Source organism: Canis aureus, chromosome 11 (assembly GCF_053574225.1).
Source record: "Canis aureus isolate CA01 chromosome 11, VMU_Caureus_v.1.0, whole genome shotgun sequence".
Taxonomy (NCBI): Eukaryota; Metazoa; Chordata; class Mammalia; order Carnivora; family Canidae; genus Canis; species Canis aureus.
In genome coordinates, this window is record NC_135621.1 from 29,013,578 (window position 1) to 29,039,876 (window position 26,299).

General features: G+C 37.8%; 1 protein-coding gene across 1 annotated transcript in view; it reads left to right on the forward strand.

Moving 5' to 3' along the window:
* The window catches only part of DMC1 (DNA meiotic recombinase 1), a 36,670-nt gene that overhangs the window by 9,241 nt on the left and 1,130 nt on the right, over window positions 1–26,299 (forward strand). The window contains exons 6-13 of the mRNA XM_077914526.1: window positions 1,758–1,810; window positions 3,141–3,182; window positions 4,258–4,330; window positions 9,050–9,141; window positions 9,556–9,629; window positions 9,759–9,873; window positions 10,231–10,291; window positions 19,942–20,058. Coding sequence (XP_077770652.1) covers window positions 1,758–1,810; window positions 3,141–3,182; window positions 4,258–4,330; window positions 9,050–9,141; window positions 9,556–9,629; window positions 9,759–9,873; window positions 10,231–10,291; window positions 19,942–20,058 — 627 coding nt within the window. The remainder of the gene's footprint in view (window positions 1–1,757; window positions 1,811–3,140; window positions 3,183–4,257; window positions 4,331–9,049; window positions 9,142–9,555; window positions 9,630–9,758; window positions 9,874–10,230; window positions 10,292–19,941; window positions 20,059–26,299) is intronic.

Genomic DNA, 26,299 nt, shown 5'->3' on the forward strand with positions numbered 1-26,299 from the left:
TTTAACCTAGCATTACCCCAAATTTTAAAAATCAGAACCCTTCTTTCACGTAACAGCTAAGGAAGAGTCTTTGGGAAATCCTACCCCAAGGCATATTGGTCAAAACCAGGTTGATCAACAAAACAATTTAAGTGACAGCTTGATATTCTCCAGTCATTCTTCCACATCCTGGTTTAAGCAACATTGGGTTAAAGGAATTCTTACTGTTGTAGTGAGTTTTCTGGTGTCCTCGGTTTTGAGTTTTGGGCACAGAAAATACTATTCAAGAACTAGGTTTTTTAAATTTTATTTATTTATTCATGAGAGACACACAGAGAGAGGTAGAGACATAGGCAGAGAGAGAAGCAGGCTCCCAGCAAGTAGCCTGATGTGGCACTCAATCCCAGGACTCAGGATCCCATGTCCCAAAAGTCATGCTAATAGAAATAAGAAAGATTTTAAGAGTCTTCTTCCAGGTCTTAGTACAGTTAACACAATTAATATTTGTTGTATTTAATGAATGAGTGACATAATGACCTAACCTTAAGTCTTTTCACATCAAGAATATTAAATACACTGAAACACTGAGTTGCCAATTAAATGTATGCTGTCAAAATCTGACAGTTATTCTTCTAACTGCTAGCATTACCTATAATACTTTTGAATATTTCCTATCCTGACATGTTCTTCATTGAGTTCTATTTGTGTAAGACAGACCAATCATGGTGACAATCACCAGATTCTCCTAATATCTATTTTTCATACATTTCTCAGTATATTTAAACACTGGATATTCAGGGGATCCTAGGTGGCTCAGTCTCGTAAGCCGTTTGACTCTTGGTTTTGGCTCAGGTCATGATCTCAGGCTCCTGAGATGGAGCCCTATGTCAGACTTGTGGCTCAGTGGGGAGCCTGATTCTCTCCTCCCTCTGCCCCTCCCCCTGCTCATGCTCACTTTCTCTCTCTTTCTCTCTCTCTCTCAAATAAATAAAATTTTTTTTAAAAAGATATTTATTCATGAGAGACACACACAGAGAGAGAGGCAGAGACACAGGCAGAGGGAGAAGCAGGCAGGGAGCCTGACATGTGACTTGATCCTGGGTCTCTAGTCAGGCCCTGGGCTGAAGGCAGTGCTAAACCGTTGAGCCATCGGGGCTGCCCCAATAAATTTTTTTAATTTAAAAAATAGGGGCGCCGGGGTGGCTCATTTGGTTAAGCATCTGCCTTCAGCTCAGGTCATGATCTGGGTCTTGAGATGGAGCCCCACTCAACAGGCAGACTAGTTCTCCCTCTAACTCTCCCCCTGCTTGTGTGTTTTCTCTCTGTGTGTCAAATAAATAAAATCTTAAAAAAATAACAAAAATAAATTAAAGAAAACCACTAAATATTCAGTTGACTTTTAGAAACATAGTCCCAAGCACAATATGAACAATCCAGTTAATAGCTAAGACCATTTATTCAAGCTGCAATTCAGTCCTAAAGAATACTGAATCTTAAACCTATATAGCCCATTTCCTATTGATACTCAGAAGTAAGAGCAAGAACAACAGGACTTATATGTTTGTTTGTTTGTTTGATCCACCTTGCCAATATACAGCAGAACCTATGATCTAAAGAGGTAGAGTGCCATTTGTCCTGCCAAGAATTCCCGTTTGTGATGGTGGATAGATAGATAGATAGATAGATAGATAGATAGATAGATATGACACAAATGGTACACTTTCTTCTTTCTTGATCTATTTCTGTTCGTTTTACTAATGCTTACTTTCTATTTCCAGTAAGTTGCTAGGAGGTGGAATTGAAAGCATGGCAATCACAGAAGCTTTTGGAGGTAGGTAGAACCTTAATATTTTGTTAAATGAAAAAACTTATGTACACACATACATATATAATTAAACAGACAACCAATAGTACATTGTATCTACTTTGAAATGTATGTTGAAATCTTAATTATAATAGAGGGCCGTTCTGGGCTGGAATTAAAATACATTCTAATATTAACGGAGAAGTCTTGTTGGCATTTGTCATCTTTTTGTCTCTGACTTCCATAGAAGAGAATAGACTTTTTTTTTCTCTCGTTACTTCAAAAGGTAATTGGATAATGAGACCAATCTTATTTCTAGGATATGCATGCTCCATGAACATAGAGAGTAGATTTTTTCTTCTCAGATTATATATCTTCTATTTTTCTTCAAAATAATTCATGCTAAACTATTTTATATGCTGTGTCTTACAATTCCAGTATCTGCAATCCTTGGAGAACTAAGTCTGTTTTTATGTTGTTGATGTTCCTGTCAACATAGAGAAATTAATCTGGTTTTTATTATTTCTGTTGACTATCAGTCTTAGTGGCTTACTCTCTTGTGTATTTTTTTATATTTGTGAGCTTACTGCCTGATTTTTGATCTATGGGATTTCACTGGACCTAAAATGGTGAGTGGGGAAGCAGAGAGAATTTGCTTTTATTGGGAGGTAGGGCATACCACCAGTCTGAGACTCCTTCAGCTTTCCCTTGAGGATCTCAATGCAGTGTAAGAACCCTAGGCCCTCCTTCCTTGTAGTAGGGTCTTAAACTTTCATTTATATGACTAAAATGAAAAAACTCAGTATTTTTTTCCCTTAATAGGGAAAACCCAGTTCTCTCCTACTGTATATTTTTTCCTGGAAGTCTCTTACATAGACACTTACATAAACACTTCACTTCTGACACTTCTGGTCACCAAATATATGGATTATTTTCCCCCACAACAAGCAATTATCCAAGAATTCAAGTCATTTCTGACACTGTCTACCCAGAGATAGCATCAGATTCCACAGCTTAGGGGCACCTGAGTATCTCAGTGGTTGAGCATCTGCCTTTGGCTCAGGTCGTGATCCCGGGTTCCTGGGATCGAGTCCCACGTTGGGCTCCCCACAGGAAGCCTGCTCCTCCCTCTGCCTATCTCTCTGTGTCTTTCATGAATAAATAAATAAAATCTTTAAAACAAACCTTTAAAAACTTATTTTTACTACTGGTATTCATATTGCAGGATCTTTCCATGACACAGTGGTACTTTATATGTAAGATTTGACAAAGAAAATACTCTAAGACTGTTTTTCATTCTTTATGAAAATAGCTAAAAATTAACTATGTAGTTTTTGTTTTTTTCTATATTTCACAGAATTTCGTACTGGAAAAACCCAGCTGTCTCATACCCTCTGTGGTAAGGATATATAACAGCCACAATAATGATAATAATCATAGCTTTTGCTTACTAATTTATTTTGTGCCTGGAACTTTATATAATCTCATGTAATCTGAAATTTGCAAGGAAATTAAAGCTCAGAGAAGCTAAGTAAACTGCCCATGGTTACACAAATACTAGAACTGGTCTTTGAACGTGTGATGCTTGAGGTAATGTTATATGTGCTGCACTCTGAACACCACCTGAATGGTAACAGGGAGGAATTGAATGGGTATATGAGGATAGTGTTGGTAGTGGGGAGAGGCCCTCATTGTCTCCATTTTACCCATTCCATCTTTTCTATATCCTATTGACAAGAATATTACAAAATTAGTTGAGACCTAGAATCTCCAACTTTCCATGGAGTGAAGTTGGCCTTAAAAAGAATAAATTTTTCTAAATTTTTCTAAAACAAAATAAACAAAAACACCTTCTTTTGTACAAAGATGTTACTCTGTATTTCTTTGACCTAAACAGAAGGTTTAGGCTCCAGTCTTGGCTCTACCATTAATAACTGTGTAACCTCAGGCAAGTTACTTCACCTTTCTAATTTTTCCCATCAGTAAAATAGGAATAATGATAGTGCCAAATTTAAGGTTGTTTTGAAAAATAAAGGAAATAATACGTGAACCCAATATAAAGAAATTCCTTAGTGTCAACTACTAATACCTATAAAGAAAATGCATTTTAAAACTTGACATGCATTAATTGGACGGTTACTTAAATGAGTTATATAGCATAAATTATGTTTGTGATTGTTTCTTATAGGAAGAAAGTAATACTTAAAATCTATTCTTTAGGAGAATTTTCATGAATATCTCCCATTGTGAGAGATATTGACATTCTTTGTTGAACTACCATGTTGATGGAATATTTAACAGTTTTACCACTGGTTAGTAATAACATGCTGTTTAGAAACTAAAGGGTCATGATTTTTTGTCAGATTGTTGAAACAGTAGCAACCAACATAAATCCTATGTTAATTTGTATTTTTACTTGTACAAAGTTTATTCAATTCTATTAATATTATTTCTTTTTTTAAATTGCTTCCTAGTGACAGCTCAACTTCCAGGAGCAGGTGGCTATTCAGGAGGAAAGATTATCTTCATTGATACAGAAAATACTTTGTAACCTTTTTATTTAAACAAGTTGCTAGCATAATAGTGTGATGTAATAATGTTACTATAAAACAAAGTTTGAAATATATCATTCCTATAATCATCCCCTAAACCAGCAAAACTGAGAAAAGCCACAGGGAAAGCAGTTGTTGGTAGGGTTTTCAAATCACCTTTTATTTAAAAAGTTTCACTTTTCTAGATGGGTTTGGTGTAAAATTCACAAAATGGATACATGAGACGAATTTATATTTTATTTGTTTTTAATCCTCTTCTCCAATTAAAAAGAAGATTGTTGACTCACTGAAAGTCATGGTTCAACATATAGGGAAAGGAAAGAAGAGAACAAAAGCACAGAAGGGAAAAAAGCAGAACCTGTTTGGGTCACAGAAAGAATTGTAGTTTAATTGAAATGTAAGATATTTCAGAATTAAGGCTGGAAAAGTGATTTGGGTCTTAGATATGAAGGGCTTTAAAACGAGATGATGGGTGTAAATTGATACTTTTGCAATATTCTAGGCAAGTAATGAGAGCTTGATCTAGGTTGGAAGCAGGAAGAATAAAAAGAAAAGGACAAGGGGTGCCTGGCTAGTCAATCAGTGGAGCATGCGATTCTTGACCTCACGGTTGTAGGTTCGAGCCCCATGTTGGGTATAAAGATTATTTAAAAATAAGAATCTTGGGCAGCCCGGGTGGCTTCGCGGCTTAGCGTTGCCTTCAGCCTGCGGCGTGATCCTGGAATCCCGGGATCGAGTCCCACATCGGGCTCCCTGCATGGAGCGTGCTTCTCCCTCTGCCTGTGTCTCTTCCCCTCTCTCTGTGTTTCTCATGAATAAATAAGTAAATATTTTTAAAAAAATAAGAATCTTAGAAAGAAAAAAGGAACAAGAAATATTAGGGAGGAAAATTAATAGGACTTGATGACTATATTTAGACATCAAGTCTAAATCTTGATCAAGTCTCCTTTAGACAAAGGAGAGGTTTGAGAAACTACTAGATACTGGAAGAATAGATACTGGAAGAATCTATTTTTGTCTAGATACTGGAAGAATAATGACACTGAAGACAGAATTGGGAAAATCATGTTTCAGACAAAGGGTGTATTTCATTTTGGTGTGTTAAATATGAGGAACAGGAGGACATCCACATGGCAGTTGGAAATGTTGGACTCGGTCTGAGAAGGGGCAGGGCCAGAGATATAGATGGAATAAACAAAAAGGGCAAGAGAACTTAGAAGAGAGGAGAACTGAGAACATAACTTCCGAATGTGCCTGAGTTTAGGAAGAGGGACTAAAAAAGAGGATGCCATAGAGACAGAGGAAGTAGGAGGAAATCTGGTTGTAGAAGCTGAACAAAAGGAAAGTTTCAAGAAGAAAAGGGCAGTCAGCACTGTTCCATGAAGAGAGAGAGAGAGAGGTAAGGCACAAACTGGGAAAGATCACTGAGGTTTGAAATTAGGAATCCAAGAGAGCATTTGCAGTAAAGGAAGATGGCGGAAGCTTATTGCAAATAAATTACAAAGAATGGAGACAGTGTGTTATTAGCCAACAAATAGAAGAAGAAATACAGTAAGTAATTTGAGGTATCAGGTTCAGAGGAAATTGTTTTTAACAATAGAAAAGACTTGCACAAGTTTGTTAGGCTGTTCACAATGAAGCCCCAGCCTAGCTCTCCAAGCTCATTACTCACTATTACCACTATTAGAGGCAAAAGGATCCAGTCTGTTCTAGTCTAACATTATTGTCTCTAAAACATGAATACATTGTACATCAGCAATTAGTTAGATTTAACTATAAAGGTATTCATTATATTTGTTCATTATGGTTTCTTGAATCCTTAATTTTCTTTCCTGTAGCCTGTTTTATCAAAATACCTACTCAAGTCATTCTTATAGAAAAGTAATCTAGGTGGTAAGCTTTGAGCCCTAGCATGTCTGAAAATGCTTTTATTTTGCTCTCACTCTTAAATGTGAATCTGGCCATAGAGAAATTTGTATGGTGTATTTCTATCCTCCCTGAATATTTGAACTGTCTATCCCTACCTCAGAGCCTTTCTGAATCATACAAATCCATTAAAGGTGCTCCTTTGAAGGCCTGCTTTTTCTAATCTTCTCTAATTACCCAAAATTAAGAACCGTGTCTTTCTTATTTTGCTATAGAATATACTATCTAAAATACTCTCTTAGAAGGAAATAAAAACAAACCCAGAACCAAGTGCAGAAGACTTGATTTGGAAATAATGGGCATGAGAAGACCTGAAGGAGACTCCAAACTTGGAGAAGAGGGTGGAATGCCATGTAGCATTCCAGTAATGCAGCTAGAGTTCAGCTAGTTTCAGAAATAATTGATTAAGAATGGTTCTTGAAGAGGGAGGAATGGTTCTTGCAGATGAACAGCCACTGTTTGGACAATCTGGATTTTATCAAGAATGGTAGAGAGGAACAGTTAGGAACCAAGTCATATGCAAGAAGGAGTAGGGAGGACAGCTGAGGGGGAACAAGGACATTCAAGAGCGCCAATGGAATGTTCTCATTCCTTTAGTATTTTTGCTTTTAAGATTTTATTATTTAGAGAGAGAGTGAGACCATGAGCAGAGGGAGCGGGAGAAAGAATCTCAAGCAGTCTCCGCACTGAACACAGAGCCCATGGCTCACAATTCTGAGATCATGACCTGAGCCAAAACCAAAAGTTGGCTACTTAACTAACTGCACCACCCAGGTGCCCATCTTTTAGTTTATCTTACATGTACACTGCTTTGTCTTAATATTTTCCTTTTTATGTGTTTATATTTTGTCTTCTTATGTTTTACATTTACCTATAATATGGATTGTTTTACCACTCCTTATATTTTCCACAATTAATTGGTTAACAATTAAAATGGTAATCAATTCCATATGGTGATTGGTTAACAAATTTTTATAGATTGATTTGAACTTCCCTTCAGCATAAGCCCAACTTTTACACTTTTCTTTTTTTTTTTATTTTTATTTATTTATGATAGTCACAGAGAGAGAGAGAGAGAGAGAGGCAGAGACACAGGCAGAGGGAGAAGCAGGCTCCATGCACCGGGAGCCCGATGTGGGATTAGATCCTGGGTCTCCAGGATCGCGCCCTGGGCCAAAGGCAGGCGCCAAACCGCTGCGCCACCCAGGGATCCCCCAACTTTTACACTTTTCAATCACATAGTAACCAGGTTCTGTAAAAAGTGATGTAGTGAAAAGCATTTTTACTGTTTTCTAGTTTTCCTTGCCCTCTTTCACCTATCCACCAAAAACATCTATTGGGTACACTCAGTAGCAATGGAAGATTTTAATGATTGTCACTGAAGCTCTGAAGAAAAAACACAATGTTGTACATTAGGATATAGATGGCTGGGAAAGCATAAAGACAAACCAATTATACATATATGGAACTAGTTGTAAACGTCACAAGTAAAATTGTAAATTGTCCTCATTTTATAGTTATGGTATGATCAGTACTATACAAACACTGTAAACAAAGTGAAATGAGAACACAGACGTGGATTTTATTTTAGCTCACTTTACTTCAGAGAATACTGTAGACATATTTGGGATCACCAAAGACCTTAAAAAATGTTGGTTATTCCTTTATAAATTAGATAGATATAAATGATTATTAGCATCTTCCTTTTTAGAATACCTTTGCAGGTGCACTGAATTTGCCTCCCTATGAATTTACTAATTTCAGAAAGCTAACACACAAGTCCTTTAGAAGAAGGTAGATTTTAAACCCTAAACAAACCCAAAACCATAGATTGGTAATTTCCTTCTGATCCTTGAAATTATGTTTTTTTTAAAAAGATTTTATTTTTGGGTGGCTCATTGGTTGAGCATCTGCCTTCAGCTCAAGGCATGATCCTGGAATCCTGGGATCAAGTCCTGCATCAGGCTTGCACAAGGAGCCTGCTTCTCCCTCTGCCTATGTCTCTGCCTCTCTCTCTCTCTCTCTCTCTCTCTGTGCCTCTCATGAATAAATAAATAAAATCTTTTTAAAAAATAGATTTTATTTTTAAATAATCTCTACACACAATGCGGGCCTTGAACTCATAACACTAACATCAAGAGGCATGCTTGAATGACTGAGCCAGGCACCCCATGATCCTTGAAATTTCTTTTTGATCCTTTGCTTCATATAGTCAAATTTATCATTTGTTGGCAACTGGTGGTTAACAGTATATGAAATTATTTCATATTGAACAAGTGAGGAGTTTAAAGAGAGTGAATTAATTCACTTTGAAGTGACTTGAATTATAATTCAGTGATATTATCTTCCTAGAATAGATCTATTTTTATAGAACTGAGATCAAATGAGAGTCACAAATCTTAGTTTCTACTTTTTCCTCTTGTAACTGATTTGCTACATAATCCTGAGTCATTTGCCTAACCTGTTTGTGAGTGTCTTCATCTGTAAAATGTAATATAGGCCATAACAAATAGCTTCCAAAGTTATGGTAAGGATTCGAGTATTTGATATTAAATTCATCACTGCCTCATCATTTCTATCACAGTTCTCACTAAGTTATTTATTAATTGGGCACTTAGGAAAAAGAAAATCTGATATAGATTTTAAGTGATTATTGGCATCCTCCAGAGTACCTTTGCAGGTACGACGTTTGCCTGTTAGTTTACTTACTTAAAGTATTATTTTTTGTAGTTGTTCTAAACTTTTTTTGGGATTGATTTATTGGATCCTTAATCTTGGCATACTCCAGCCGTCCGGATCGCCTTCGAGACATTGCTGACCGCTTCAATGTAGACCATGATGCAGTACTGGACAATGTACTTTATGCACGTGCTTATACGAGTAAGAGTCCCATGTAATTGGATGCTTGGGCTGTTTTCAGGTTGGCAGCACTGATTTACTATTTGAGTGATACTTATAACATTTTGACACTGTTCTATTCTCTTTTCATTTTACTTTCTTCCAAATTTATTTAGTGAGTCCACAGATTTTTTCATCTGGCAAGCCCTGAGATAGTAAAATGCCCTCAAATGATTTCTTTTTCCTCTCTTTGAAATGGAGAGTAACATTCTTTTTGGATAATGTAGCATTTGGCATGCATGCTAAGGTAGAATGTAGAAATCATATTTAATAAATGCATGAATAATTAAGAAAATCCTTTCAGGACTCTCTTTTGCCTGACTCCAGGAACATAAATGAACCTAGTCTCTGCCTCTTCTAGCTTTTATAAAATTTTCTCACTGCATTTCCCACCAGGTGAACATCAGATGGAGCTACTTGATTATGTAGCAGCAAAGTTCCATGAAGAAGCTGGCATCTTCAAGCTATTGGTACAAGCTTTTAAATACTGCTGCCTCAAAGAGCTATTTAGTGTATTGTTTTTCTTCTATTGATTCCAATCCAAATTTACATCTTTCCATTTTCAAATGCTTATTTATTTTTACTTTAATCCTGTGCAGATCATTGATTCAATAATGGCACTTTTTCGAGTGGATTTCAGCGGTCGCGGGGAGTTGGCTGAACGGCAACAAAAATTGGCCCAGATGTTGTCACGACTCCAAAAAATCTCAGAAGGTAGATTTTTAAAATAAGTGGCGCTATCAGAATAGCATCTGTGACTGTTGAGTGGGCTTTGCAGAGAAGCTTAGAATAATGTTGGGAGGCAATACATATTTAAAAAATAAAATTACCTTGATGGGAATGCAACTGTTTTTTTTAAACCAAAATACTGATTCTAATACAATAAGTACCTAAATAGTAATAACAGTAGTAACTTTAAATAAATTAACTTATGTTATGAATGAGAAAATAGGAATGTAATATTGTTTATAAAATAACTTCATAGTACAGTGTTCATAAACTTTGAAATCTAAGCAATGAACTTTTTATATTGCTATTCTCTTAGTTTCTTAATTTTATTTCTTGATGCAGAATATAATGTGGCTGTGTTTGTGACCAATCAAATGACTGCTGATCCAGGAGCAACTATGACGTAAGCCTCAATAGTCTGCTTTTGTATTTCACAAAGGTTAACACCAAAAGGGTTAGAGTGGAGAATAGAAAATAATTCCAAAATGATCAAGTCCCGATGTGGGCACAAATATATCACAAATCACTCTATTACACAGTGCATATTACTTCATAATTACAAATATTGCTTGTTATCTAGTGTCTATTTTTCTCTAGTTCTTTATAGAATAAAGCAATTCTTTAACCATTTTCAGAGATACTTTGGGCTCCTCTTTTGTCTAGGACTAAAAGGATATTGGAGGACAATGAGAAAAAGATAAAAATTTATATTTCATATACATGAATGGCTTCTATTGTACTGATAAGTTGTCAGCCTAAAAACCAAAAAAAATGGAGGCTCTCTGCAGAATATACAAGAGATACGTTTATAAGAGGTCCTATGAGAGATGTCTCCTGTTAGAAGAAACAGAATTTCAGTTCACACTTAGGCATGTTCAGAATCTGTTGAGGTGTTTGTGCACATTATATACTTATTGATGGCTCTGCTTGACAGATGGCAGTGAACAGAAAGGCAAGGAGAGCTAAATAAAGTAGGATGATGAAAACAGAAAATTCAAAGAAAGATTAGTTGCCACCATCAAACATTTTGAGCATGATGTATCTGAATAAGCAATCAAAATTACCCTGAATTCGTGATGTCAATCTTTCCAATAAGTTTTTATTTAGAAAATTGTTTAACCACAGAAAAGTTGCAAGACTAGTACAAGTGAAGACACATACATCATTCACCTAGGCTCATCTATTGTAAACATTTGCCACATTTTTTTCTCTCTCATGTTTTGTGTATGTATGTGTATAAGCTCTCTTTCTCCATACATACACACATATTCTCAAATATAATATTTTGGTGAACCATTTGAGAGGTCTTCCACCTGAATTGTTGAGAATTATTTACAGACATTATGACACTTCCCCTCTTATAATCCAGCATGTTTCTTGTAAGAACAAGAACATTCTCCTACATAACCACAATACAACTATCAGAGTCAGGAAATTTAACATTGGCACATTAGTGTTATCTAACATAAATTTATATTCCAGGGCCTCCAATTGTCTCAATAATGTCCATTATAGGGGCTCCTGGGTGGCTCAGTCAGTTAACCACCTGCCTTCGGCTCAGCACATGATCCCAGGGGCCTGGGATCCAGCCCCACATTGGGCTCCCTGCTCAGCAGGAAATCTACTTCTACCTCTCCCTGCCCCCTGCTTCTGCTTTCTCTCTCTCTCTCTCTCTCTCTCTCTCTCAAATAAATAAGTAAAATCTTTTTTTTTTAACATCCATTATAGTTGTTGCGGTTTTTAAATTTTATTTTTGATTCAGGACTAATTGAGGATCATGCACTGCTTGGAGTTAGTTGTCTTGTCTCTTTAGTCTCCTTTAATCAGAATGGCTCTTTAGCGTTTGTGTTAGGCTTTTATGACTTTGACAGTTTTGAAGAGCACAGGCCAACTGTTTTTCAGAATGTCTCTCAATTTGTAGGGTATTTTTCCTCATTATTTAAAATATTAAACACTTTGGGCAGGAAAATTACATAGGCAATATTATGGCCTTCTCCATAGATCATCAGGAGGCATATGATGGCAGTCTGTCCCATTATTAGTGATGTGAACTTTGATCATGTAATTAAGATGGTGTTCGCAAGATTTCTCCATTATAAAAGACCTTTTCGCCTTTATAATGAATAAGTAACTTATGGCGTGTGTAATAGCAATCTGAGACGTGTAAATATCGTATTCTGCAATAAGCTCTCACCAGTTGGTTTAGCATCCATTGAAGATTCTTGCTTAAATCAATTATTACTCTGATGATTACAATATAGCTTTATTTAAAATGAAGGCAGTACATAATAACTTAGTAGCAGATAAATGGGTCATTGACATATGTGTTTGAAGATATTTGATATTTGCAAATTGTACTGAAACAAATGTTTCTCTCTTTAGGCATTTTCTTTGTTTTTTTATTATTTTTTAAAGATTTTATTTTATTATTATTTTTAAAGATTTTATTTATTTATTCATGAGAGACACAGAAAGAGAGAGAGAGGCAGAGACACAGGCAGAGGGAGAAGCAGGCTCCGTTCAGGGAGCCTGATGTGGGATTCGATCAGGGGTCTCCAGGATCACACCCTGGGCTGAAGGCAGCACTAAACTGCTGAGGCACCCAGGCTGCCCAAGATTTTATTTTTAAGTAATCTCCACAGCCAGTGTGGGGCTCAAACCCCAATCCTGAGATCAAGAGTTTGCATGCTCAACTGACTGAGCCAGTGAGGTGTCCCTATCTTTTTATTTCTTAAAAGATTTTATTTTTAAGTAACCTCTACCTAGTGTGGGGCACAAACACACAACCCTGGGACTGAGAGTTACATAATCCACCAACCAAACCAGCCAGGTGCCCCTCTTCAGGCATTTTCTACACTAACCCTAAGAGTATTGCTGCATCTTCTGCAATTTGTATCTCTTACTTTTCAATATGCTTTTATGAGTATTTTCTACTTAATCACAGGAAATTCCAATGTGAAAACATATTAACTACATGCATGGTATTAAGCAAGATAAAAAGATTGAGGAGGGGGGAATCAATCATTTATTCATTCAACAAATACTTATTGAAAATCTATTATGTATCAAAATTCTGGGAATTCACTAGTGCACAAAAAAGACTATGTGCCTTGTCTCCATAAAGAAGAAAATAAATGATGTCCATTTAACTCAGAATTGTTAAAACTTGGTAGGTCATGTGTTGTCTGTAGCCCTTGAGTGGTTAAGGCAATCTTCTCCATTTTATAGGGTGTCTTTCATACACAGGACATGAAGTACTTCACAAAGAGAATAATTTTAAACTGAAGAGAAATGGAAGATTTTCAGGGCTCACTTTAAAAAGAGAAAATGACTCATTGGCTCAGAGGGAGGAAGTGGGTTGCATTCAAATAAAACAGTACAAGTTAAAGAGCAATGTTCTTTCTTCAGGTGTGGGGAGGGAACACTGCATAGGCCAGAATTGTCTATCTGGGGTTAAAAGGCAAAGGAAATCTGTTGAAATTAGGTCAGACAGGGGTTCTTTTTCTTGTATTTGTAGAACGTTTCAAAAAGAGTAAAACCATTTTGAATTGACTCCAATAAGACAATGAAAGGAGAAATAGAGAGATGACAGAAAGAAACAATTGTAGGACCTAGGGAGGGGAGATTTATAGTGAAGTGAATTGAGACCCAGAGAAGGTAGTAAAGACTAGTATTTTTGCTGGGTGACTCTGCTTTGTAACCTCATCTCCTCCATGGAGCCAACTTGTGAGGAATCAGGGTTCACTATAATTAGTATATTCTAGGGCAGCCTGGGTGGCTCAGCGGTTTAGCGCTGCCTTCAGCCCAGGGCGTGATCCTGGAGACCCGGGATCGAGTCTCGCATTGGGTTCCCTGCATAGCCTGCTTCTCCCTCTGCCTGTGTCTCTGCCTCTCTGTCTCTCTCATGAATAAATAAATAAAATCTTTACAAAAAAAAAAGTCTTAAAAAATAATCAGCATATTCTAAAGTATATTAAATTTTAACAATTTTAAATTAATTGTATGTCTTTATATAAAACACATAGATTGCCACAACTAAATGAAAAAGAAATAAAAAACAGTACAGTTTTAAACTAGAAGATCTCAAATGCTATCAGAAAACCTCCCAGAAAGAAAATCTTTGTTTCTCAGTGTTGAAAAACTCCACGCTGAGCTTGCCTAGGACCTGTCAGAGAAATATCACTATAATTGGTATGAGTCCCCAAGTATGCTGACAATAATTGAGGCTTATATCCCATGCATTATACTTGATGGCACATCGTATTAAAAAGGAACAAAATTATAGAGGCGAGGAGCTGCTGTATGATACAGCAAAGCATTAGCTCCTAGATGAGATTTACAGATACAGATTTTAGAACTAGAATGATCCAGGTGATGAAGGCCTGGAGATAAAAAGTGAAAGTATCAGCCTACAAAGCTCCACACCAGGGCAGATAATATGAGCAACAAATAAGACCATGATGTTGCCACCTACTTCGTTTGTGTATTTGTTTTGCTAAAACAAAAAGTCATCTTAGAACATTTGCAGTCTTGTAAAAGTGCAGCTTATTCTCTAAGGGTGTCACCGACCGATCCAACATTATTTGTATGAGTTAAGAGGCAGTATGGTTAAAGAAAAAACATTAAGCCAAGTTCACTAGCATAGTGACCTTGAGCAAGTCATTTAAACTATTTGAACTGCAGGGGCGCCTGGCTAGCTCAGTCAGAAGAGCATGCAGATCTTGATCTTGAGGTTGTGAGTTCAAGGCCTACTTAAATAAAATTAAAACTTTGCCCTGGTGGCGCAGCGGTTTAGCGCCGCCTGCAGCCCGGGGTGTGATCCTGGAGACCTGGGATCGAGTCCCACATCGGGCTTCCTGCATGGAGCCTGCTTCTCCCTCTGCCTGTGTCTCTGCCTCTCTCTCGCTCTCTCTGAATGAATAAATAAATAAATCTTAAAAAAAAAATAAATAAAATAAAAATAAAAATAAATAAATAAAAATAAACTATATGAACTTCATTAAGAGATTAAGAGGACTTATATTTATTGATTGCTTACCATGTGCCAGGTGCTTTTATGCATTATCATACATAAAACGATAGCCTCCTTGAGCCTCCCTGTTCTTTGTATGAAGTCAGTCTCAGATTGTTTTCTGTGCCCCCCTCCCAAACCCCAGAATTCCATCTTCAAACTTTTGAAAAAAAAGTGTAGTTTTTATGCGTATTTTATGAGAAAATGGCAGGAGGGGGACATTACTTAACAAAACTTCTTAAACATACCCCTATTATTATTATTATTTTTTCCTTTAAGTAGACTCTGTGCTCAGTGTGGAGCCCAGTGCAGGGCTTGAATTCTCAGGGCTTGACCTCATGACCCTGAGATCAAGAACTGAACTGAGATCAAGATTCAGACACTTAACTGACTGAGCCACCCAAGTGCCCCTAAAAATAAAATCTTAAAAATCTTCTCTTTCCCCCCAAATTTTTCTCCCTCTGCCTGTATCTCTGCCTCTCTCTCCCTGTGTCTCTCATGAATAAATAAATAAAATCTTAAAAAAAAACACAAAAAACAAAACACAAAAGCTTCCCCTTTAGCAGGTCCAAAGTATCAGGAGTTCCAGCTGTCCCTTAGGGACAGTACCAACTTGCCCTTGTGCAGTCCCCTGAAGGTCCCCACTCCAACCAGCATTTGAGGTAGATACTATTATTATTCCTAATTTTTTTTTTTTTTTTTTTTTTTATTTATGATAGGCACACAGTGAGAGAGAGAGAGGCAGAGACACAGGCAGAGGGAGAAGCAGGCTCCATGCACCGGGAGCCCGATGTGGGACTCGATCCCGGGTCTCCAGGATCGCGCCCTGGGCCAAAGGCAGGCGCCAAACCGCTGCGCCACCCAGGGATCCCATTATTCCTAATTTTTAAAGGAGGAAACAGAGGCCCAGAGTATCTACTTGCTCAAGCATCCAGTTTAAAAACGGGAGCCAAGATTTGAACCCAGGTATCTTTGATTTCAAAGTTGATGCTCTTTTAGCCTCTCTGTGCTACCCTCCCTATCCCACTCCTAGGAAAATATCAGCTGCCCTACTGTCACCATAATCTTGTACTTCATGACTAGAGCTCCCTGATTTGACATTGGGAGGTCAGGCTGTTCTGGGTCTTACCCTCAACGATGTCATACACTCTGTCCTGTTCAACCAGCAGAGGGTAAATGACACAATCTCTCTTGGCCTCTCTTTATTCCTAATATCCACCCCCTCTTCCTCCTCCTCATCATACTCTCCCATCCCCTGAGAAAAGGAGGAAAGAAGAAAAGAAAATATGAAAGAAGGGGAAATAAGAATAGGCTGAAGGAGGAATGTGGGTGGTTTTCTGAAGCTGTTTTTACTAGGTCAGAAATAGAAGTAAATTAAAGCCCTCTAAAAGGATGCTGAATGCTGCATCTTCTTGTACTTTACCCCGAGCCTTGGTTATAACAACTAAAATACTCGGGAAGTTCAAAGAAACTTTAAGAAAGTCATGGTCTACATGTCACTGAAAGAGTGGCTATTTTAGCTGAATCATTTAATTAAATAATTAAATAATCATAGCTACCATTTATTGAGTATCTCTTATGTGCCGAGATCAGGGTAAGGGTAGAACTAATGTACATAAATGACCTGACACAGTTCAAATGTAGGGGCACCTGACTGGTTCAGTTGGTGAAGCATGTGACACTTGATATCAGGGTTGTGAGTTTAAGTCCCACATTAGATGTGGAGTCTACTTAATGAAAAAAAAATTACAGTGTAGAATGCTTTAAAAGAGGAATATACTGTAATATGAGAACACAGACTAGAGGCTCTACTCTGTTTCAGAAGATCAGGCAAGGTTTGCAAGAAGGGATGACATTAGATGTGTGAGTAGGAGCTAAGTGAACAAACACAGTGGGGAAAGGGGCTTTTGTTGCAAGGAATTGTGTGTGTAGAGGCACTGAAGTATAAGAAGGCTTGTTGGAATAAGGAAACAGCAAAGTTTGAGAGGGAAGAAGGAAGGATGACTACAACCATAGCTAAGTATGGATGGAAAGCTGAGGAAGCAGATGGAAAGAAGAGGATCTTCCTCTTAAAAACACTCATTTCTTTTTTACAAAGAAGCAAGCTTTGTCATCCACGATGAAAGGACGAGAATGGAAAGGGTGCTTACGGAGACTAACCACGCTCAAATAGGAGAATTACTAAGCAGTACCAAGAGACCATCTGTGAGAACTAGTAACATAGCTGTTGAAACTTCTCTCCACCCATTTAGCTGACTATGTTTGTCTCCTCTTGGTAGAAATTTCTAACTGGTCTACTTTCTGTGGAAGCATCAATCTTTCTACAGTCCAATATTCTCCTTGATATTTATATAATTTCTGTATCTTACATTTTTGAGCACCCACTGTGTAGCTGGTTGCTACAAAGTTTTCTTTTTTTAAAGATTTTATTTATTTATTCATGAGACACACAGGGAGTGAGGCAGAGGGAAAAGCAGGATCCATGCAGGGTGCCCGCTGTGAGACTCGATCCCCGGACTGCGGGATCATGCCCTGAGCTGAAGGCAGGTGCTCAACCCCTGAGCTACCCAGGCATCCCACTGCAAGGTCAAATACAGTAAGTATTGTCTGCCTTTAAGGAGCTTAGTGACAGGTGATAGAAGAGAGATTGAGAGTAAATATAATAGGTGAATAATAATAATAGCACTAAAGGCACAATATGAAAAGTGCATTAGTCTTTTAAGACCTTTAAGAAGCACTGATAATGTAGGATGACCTGGAAAATTTAGAACCATTCCATTAAAAAGAGTGGCATTGATCTGTAAGCATTATATAGACAACTCAACTCTAGATATTTCATCCAACTGAGATCACATTAGCTTTACTACCCCTCAGCTGCCCGCAGAAAGCAACCTAGCCTAAAAACTTCTGAAGTTTTTATTTATATTCCACTTAGTTAACATATTGTGTAATACTAGTTTCTGGTATATAATTTAGTGATTCAGCACATCCATACATCACCCTGTGCTCATCACAAGTGGTCTCCTTAATCCCAATCACCTATTTAAGCCATTCCCTACCTCTCCACTCTGGTAACCATTAGTTTGTTCTCTATAGTTAAGAGTCTATTTCTTGATTTGCCTCTCTTTTCCCCCCTATGATCAATTGTTCTGTTTATTAAATTCCACATATGAGTGAAATCATATGGTATTTGTCTTTCTCTGACTGACTTATCTTGCTTAGCATAATACTTTCTAGCTCCATCCATGTTATTGCAAATGGCACTATTAGGTATCTACCCAAAGGATACAAAAATACTAATTTGAAGGGATTCATGCACCCTGATGTTTATAGCAGCATTATGAACAATAGCCAAATTATAGAAAGAGCACAAATGTCCATTGACTGATAAATGGATAAAGATGTGATATATAGCCTTCTGACTTAACTGCTGTCAGGGACAACTGCCTGGCTGCTACTTTCTTGATAGTGGTTTACTCCAAAACTAACTTTCTGTGTTTGTTCCAACATTGGACTTACTGAATCTTAACCAATCCTCTCGAGCCCCAACCAAGGATCTTCTGGTCCTAACTCCTGAGCCATTTAACCAAGCAGCAGTTTATAAGCAGACTCTTGATGTTATGAGCAGACTCCTTTACCAGAGAGCTTCTTATCCCTACTGCCCTACAGTCTATTTAACCTCATGCCAATCAGCTATACATCCTTACTATATCATGCCTCGTGCTTAGAGTAACCAGGATTCTGAACACCTTCATGGAACAAACATAATTTCAGTTGATTTGTAACCATATTCTCCCAGAGCTGAGGTTATTAGGCTATGTCACAGTTTATTTTCATCAAGTATAATCTGTTAGTTTATATTCAGTTCCCTTTATTGATGATTTCAAAGCCTAGGTTTTCTTCTACATCAACTGGGATGATTATGCGGATTTTTTCCCCTCTATTATGTTGATCTGGTATATTACACTGATGATTTTCCTGTGCTGAACCACTCTTGCATTTCTGAAATAAATCTTACTTGGTCATGGTGTATAATCCTTTTAATATGCTTCTGGATTTGGTTTGCTAGTATTTCATTGAGGATTTTTACTTCTAAGCTTTTTTTTTTTTTTTTTTTTAATTCATGAAAGACACACAGAGAGAGAGGCAGAGACATAGGTAGAGGGAGAAGCAGGCCCCATACAGGGAGCCTGATGTGGAACTCCATCCCAGGACTTAAGGATCACGCCCTGAGCCAAAGGCAGGCACTTAACTGCTGAGCCACTCAGGCATCCCTACATCTAAGCTTTTTAAAAGGGTTCACTATTAGGGTTATTCAGAACCTTCACTTCTTGCCAAGTGAATGTTAGTTCCGTAGTGTGTATATCTCCTAAGATGAGTGTCAATAATATTTGTAACTACCTTGCAATCATAATATATTTTTTGAATTCAGACATAGCAAAAACTTATCTTTTCTGTATCCTCTTTTGGAGGAGTAAACTTTGAGCATCAGTGATAAAGACAAGGATATTTCCAAGATTATTCTCACTGCAAATTCGTAACCAATATGATGTTGAAGGCTTCCAACATACAGTTAATGAACAAGAAGGAGGTTCTCAATCTGCTGTCATTTATACCATGACCTCATAGGGATAATTGGATATTTCTTATTCATTAGACTAGAATAGTGCTTGGCACGTGGCAGGCCATTAAAAAACATTTTTGATAAATGAATGAATGAATAAATAAGTTTACTCTTTGTATTTTAAGAAAAATTGCTTACCTCCAAGAGTTATCCTAAGACAGTGAATAACATCTTATTTGCGTTTTTTCCTTTTAAAAAAATCAATCAAAACATGAACTGTACCTCATTGGACTCTTGGAAGCCTGAACTGGATAGCAGCTTCAAACCATACCCTACTCCATAGTTAACAAACGAGCCTCTGTTTGCTTAGAACACGTCCCATGCTGTCCTCCACAGAATAGTTGCCTTTTAATTGCAAATTTTACTATATATAGTCCATATGATAAAACTTGAAAAAAAAAGTGTTTTATTAATTCAGTTTTCAGGCAGACCCCAAAAAACCCATTGGGGGACACATTCTGGCTCATGCTTCAACAACAAGAGTAAGCTTGAGAAAAGGAAGAGGAGAACTGAGAATTGCCAAGATTTATGACAGGTAAATATTTTCTCGTTTTTAATCAGATTCTTGGGCATATGGCACTAAATAGAATTGCCTCTCCTGAGAGCCTGTAATTATACCACTGGCAGATCCTACAGGGATGTATTCTTCTCCTTTCTTCTGCCAAGTTTGGTTTTTTTGGGGGGAGGGGGTTAGGTTTCAGTTTAAACATCACTTCAATAGGGAACCTGTCCATAACCTTTCAGTCTAGGCTGTACTCTATGATTTACATTCTTTCATGGTACTTTACTTATTTAATTAAGAATTATAAACAATAGGAACGCCTGGGTGGCTCAGTGGTTTAGCTCCTGCCTTCAGCCCAGGGTGTGATCCTGGAGACCCAGGATCGAGTCACATCAGGCTTCCTGTGTGCTTGCTTCTCCCTCTGCCTATGTCTCTGCCCCTCTCTCTGTGTGTCTCTCATGAAGAAATAAATAAAATCTTTAAAAAAATTATAAACAATAAATGTTTACAGAGAGACCTACTACACAAAAGCTGTTCTAGGTTCTGGGGGTAGAACAGTAACTAAAACAAAAAGACAAGTCCCAGAACATAAAGACTGCTAACTCTGCGAAACGAACTAGGGGTGGTAGAAGGGGAGGAGGGCGGGGGGTGGGAGTGAATGGGTGACGGGCACTGGGTGTTATTCTGTATGTTAGTAAATTGAACACCAATAAAAAAAAAAAAAAAAAAAGACAAGTCCCTGCCCTCACAGAGCTTATATTTCACTGGTAATGATTTATATCATGCATGTCGTCCATGCTAGACAGCAAATACCCCAAGGACAGGGACACTATTCTCTTGCTCACTGCTATATTCCCAATACCTGAGATGTAATAGATACAAAATATTTGTGACTGACTGACCAGCTAACCTTGAACAACAAGGCAGAGATATATAATAACTACTCAAGGGAGGAAAAAATCAACCAAAAAGAAATCCCATGAGCTTCTAATCTGGTTTTTACTATGAATCACAGTACTTATTATGGGCTGTCACTGAATAAGTAGTAAATAATCAGTTCTCTCGTTTATCTGATCATTATTTAAACCATTTTGCTTTTCATGACCTGTCTCTATAGACTATAATATACAAATGCTGTGTTTTATGGAGCTTCAGCAATCCCTAGAAATCTGCTACGAATGTTCTTTGTTGAATTAAATGGGTAGTAGGGATTGCTCCATTTTTTTACTAAAATGTCTTAGTCTGTATCTTAGATTGCTGTGTTTAGAACTTTCCTAGGAGCACCTGGGTGGCTCAGTTGGTTAAGTGTCCAACTATTGGCTTCTGCGCAGGTCATGATCTCCAGGTGGGGAGATCAGACCCCAGAGTCAGACTCCCTGCTTAGCAGGGATTCTGCTTCCCCTCTCTCTCCTGCTCTGCTCCTCCCTCCCATTCATGCACTCTCTCTCTCTCTCTCTCAGAAATAAATTAATTAATTAATTTAAAAACTTTCCTAAACACTTTCCACTCTGAATTGCATCAGCTGATCACACGTACATCTCCCTCACAAATGTCCCCAGCACTTAACATGATACTTGGCACATAGTAAGAACTCCATAACTATTTGTTGAATTAACAAATGAACTCCATCTACGTGTTCAATCATTTGCATATTTTATCAAATACTCCATATCTGCAGGACCAAGTAACTCCTGCAGTTCTTACAGCCTTGAGGCCATATTGGTTCTGTAGACTCAATAAAGGATAATTAAAGTTATTATAGAGGTTAGAAATGTCAAATTTCCATAAATTTGAATAAAAACAGCAAAACTAGATCAGAGCTAAAAATGTCAAAATGTAGTTTGCTGTGCAGCATGTCCTCCCTTCTTTCTGGTCCCTAAAGATTTCCTACAAAAAATTCTTGACTTTAGAGAAAACTTTTTAGTTGAGAAGATGATGATGCTAATAATGATAGCTAATACTTATTGAGTGGCTGCTATGTACTAAACCTTGCACCAAGTGCTTCATATATATGTTTCATTGTTTATAACAACAACCCTAAGAGATGGAGGTCATTATCCCTATTTTCACCATGAGCAAACCAAGGGCTCAAGCAGTTAGGTAGCCATTGCCCCTCTAACAGTCTATTTTAAACACAGATACCAGAGTGATCCCTTGTAAAATTAAGTCAGATCATATCTGTCCTCTTCTTAAAACTCTCCAATGGCTCCCCATCTTAACTCAGAATAATAGCTCAATCTCTAGGGTGGTTTACATACCACTACATGCATGCATTGCCCCTGCTCTCCTCTTCTCACAGTTCTGCAACCTCAGTGGGCACTTTGATGTTCTATAAACATGCCAGGCACAGTTCTACCTTAGGTGCTTTGTACTTGCTTAGAATCATCTTTCCCTACATAGCCCTCATTCTGGCTGTCAATCTTACCTCTTCCAATCTTTGATCAAATGTTACCCTCTCCACAATACCTATCTAGATCTCCCTATTTAAAATTGCAACTCCTCCCAGTTTCCACACTTGTACTGTCCCTCACCCAGCTCTATTTCTCTTTCCCCATAACACTTGCTGTGTTTCTAACATATTACATAACATATTTATTATGTTCATTATTTATTATCTGTTTCTTCCTTTCTCCAAATATAAGTTCCATACGGGCAAGGATCTTTGTCTATTTTTTTCACTTCCAGATTTCTTTTTTTTTTTTAAACAAATTCTTTTTTTTTTTTAAGATGTTATTTATTTATTCAGAGACACAGAGAGAGAGAGGGGCAGAGGCACAGGCAGAGGGAGAAGCAGGCTCCATGCAGGGAGCCCAACGTGGGACTCGATCCAGGGTCCCCAGGATCACACCCCGGGCTGCAGGCGGCACTAAACCGCTGCGCCACTGGGGCTGCCCTCACTTCCAGATTTCAAGTGCCTACAGCAAGGATTCAGCAGGTGCTCAATAAATACTTTCTTAGTGAGTGAGTGAATGGCCTTGCCCAAATCACACAATCAATAAAGGATGGAACCAGGATTAGAATCTGTACTGTCCGAATCTAGGGTTGACACTTTTAATCATTACACTGTTTCTTAGTTTGTTAAAGATACTCTTTTTTTTTTTTTTTTTTTTTTTTTTTTTTTTTTTTTTTAAGATACTCTTTTTCAGACAGTCAGAACTAGTCTGCTGCATCGGGCTCCCTGCATGGAGCCTGCTTCTCCCTCTGCCTGTGTCTCTGCCTCTCTCTCTCTCTCTCTCTCTCTCTGTATCTCTCATGAATAAATAAATAAAATCTTAAAAAGAAACTAGTCTGCTGTAGCTACTCCCATGGCTTCAACTACTAACATACAGATGTAAGAGAAAGACATTTCTTATTCAAAGAAAACACAGAGTTCTCAAGGAATTGAATAGAAAAAGATTATCAGGGATCCCTGGGTGGCGCAGCGGTTTGGCGCCTACCTTTGGCCCAGGGTGCATTCCTGGAGACAATCAAATCCCATGTCGGGCTCCCAGTGTATGGAGCCTGCTTCTTCCTCTGCCTATGTCTCTGCCTCTCTCTCTCTCTCTCTGTGTGACTATCATAAATAAATTTTAAAAATTTTAAAAATAAATAATTACCCCAAACTGAAGAGGCACTCAAATGGTCAAGTTTCTGAAGTAATTGTGTTTTATTCTGTTTCTAGAACCAAAAAAGCAAACAAATCCCAGTTCAACTTTGCAGATATCTTGCTTGGTTCCCCTCTTTCTCATGTCCTTAGCATCTTGCCATTTGTAAATGGCCAACTGAGTATTTACCATCAAGGCCAAAAGGTTATTTTCTGATTTGGTCAGGCCTTCTTACCCTGCTCTAGTTTTAGTTTAGCAAGACTGGCCTTGCATACAACCCATTTGCTATCCTCAGGGGAGGCCCCCCTGCTATTTCCTAAGAGAAGTAACCTAACTCATAGTGTGCTCAGAATATAGTGCTTAATCTCTACCTCTCTAACAAAACAAAACAAAATCAAAAAATAAAAACCAGTTTTGAGGGGCAATATAGTCTAGTGGTTAGGAACATGAGCTTTGGAGTCAAATAACTTCGTTTCTAATCTGACATCTTCATTTACCAGCAATTGTGACCTTGGGCAAATTACTCAAATTACTTCTCTCTGAACCTTGATCTTCTCATCTGCAAATTGTGGATAATAATATATACCCAAGAGTTCTCATAAAGTTAAAACAAAATAATAAAAAGGAAACCGACAGGTAAACTAGTAAATAATAAGTGGAAGCTATTAATATTACTAAACAGTCATCATAACCTGTATATATAACAATACAAAGTAGCAGTAGACTTTCTCTTATGATCAGTGCTTTTTTTTTTTTTTTAAGATTTTATTATTTACTTTTTCATGAAAGACACAGAAAGACAGAGAGAGCCAGAGATACAGGCAGAGAGAGAAGCAGGCTCCCCACAGGAAGCCTGATGTGGAACTCAATCCCAGGACCCTGGGATCACACCCTGGGCTGAAGGCAGATACTCAACCACTGAGCCACCCAGGCGTCCCGATTAGTGATTTACAAATTTTTATTTCTTGTTTAGCCTTTTACTTGAGTTTTAGATATGTTTCCAACTGCTTGCAGAACTCCTCTACAAGAGTATCACACAGGTACTTCAAACACAACATACCTAAACCTAACTTCTTACTTTCTTATCTATAAAACAAGTATCTCTATTCCTGTGTTTTTGCTCATACTACTCCCTCTGCCTGAGATGTCCCCATTTCTGCCTCAAAAGCCACTTCAAATATGATCTCTGAGGCCTTTCCTAATCAACCTCACTGGTACAATGTCTCCTTTCTTTAGAGTTCTGTAACATGTATATTGCCTTTATAAAATTTAACTTACTTTACATATTGGACACACGTCATAGTTCACCTGTTAGACTTCTTGAGACTAGAGGTTCTGTCTCACCTTTGTGAAATCTGTTGGTCTAGTACATATACTAACGTATGATTTTCAGAAGTTGAAAACATAACTTTCTTGCAAATACATGTAAAATAAATGTGTCAAAGACTTGATTCAGCTCCTTAAGGAATGAAGAAACTGATTCAAAGGATAATTTGACAAACAGATTTATGTAGTCAAAGGAATGCTGAAATAAATTTGTTAATAGATGAAAATCTGATTATTATCTTACAAGGCGGGCAGCTCCGGTGGCTCCATGGTTTAGCGCCGCCTTCAGCCCAGGGCGTGATCCTGGAGACCCCGGATCAAGTCCCACATCAAATTCCCTGACTGGAGCCTACTTCTCCCTCTGCCTGCATCTCTGACTCTCTCTCTGTGTCTCTCATGAATAAATAAATTCTTTAAAAAAATATATCTTAGGGGATCCCTGGGTGGCGCAGCGGTTTGGCGCCTGCCTTTGGCCCAGGGCGCGATCCTGGAGACCCGGGATCGAATCCCACATCGGGCTCCCGGTGCATGGAGCCTGCTTCTCCCTCTGCCTGTGTCTCTGCCTCTCTCTCTCTCTCTGTGACTGTCATGAATAAATAAAATAAAATCTTTAATAAAAAAAAAAAAATATATATCTTACAAGGCAATAGATTTTAACATTTGAACTTGTCTTTTCTATTGGAGGGAAATCAATTGCTTCTCTACACAATGAAATTCATTTCCAGGGGCATCTGGGGGGCTCAGTCCGTTAAGCATCTGCCTTCAGTTCGGGTCATGAGCCCAGGGTCCTGGGGTTGAGCCCCACATCAGCTTTCTGCTAAGTGGAAAGACCGCTCCTCCCTCTCCCTCTCCCTGCCACACCCCCTGGTTGTGCAAATAAATGAATAAAATCTTTAAAAAAAAGAAATTCATTTCCAGTGCTATAGACTGGAATCATCTGCATCACCCTCAGACAAGAATCATCTGCATTGCTATCAGTTTTCCACAAATTAACCTTGGCTCCTACGGTGTTGTAGAATATAGTAAAAGGTAAAATCTAAAAGATCATATAATCACGTACAAATATAAAGTGTCAAAGATTTTATTGAAGTCATCAATTAATGCAGGAACTAATAAGATTTTATAACCAGATCAAAGAAAAAATCAAATTAACACACATATGGAGCCAAATAAGGAATGCTAACATGAATTAGAAATTGATCAAAAACAGGGCAATATCCATAAGACAAGAATGAATTGCATTCCTCCTCATACAATTTACATTTCTACAGGCAAGAATGATTTGTATTACTTATGATTACCTATAACTTCCAGAGTAGTCAAGTAGCTCAAAGACAATGAAAGGCAGAGTTCTCACAGAATTG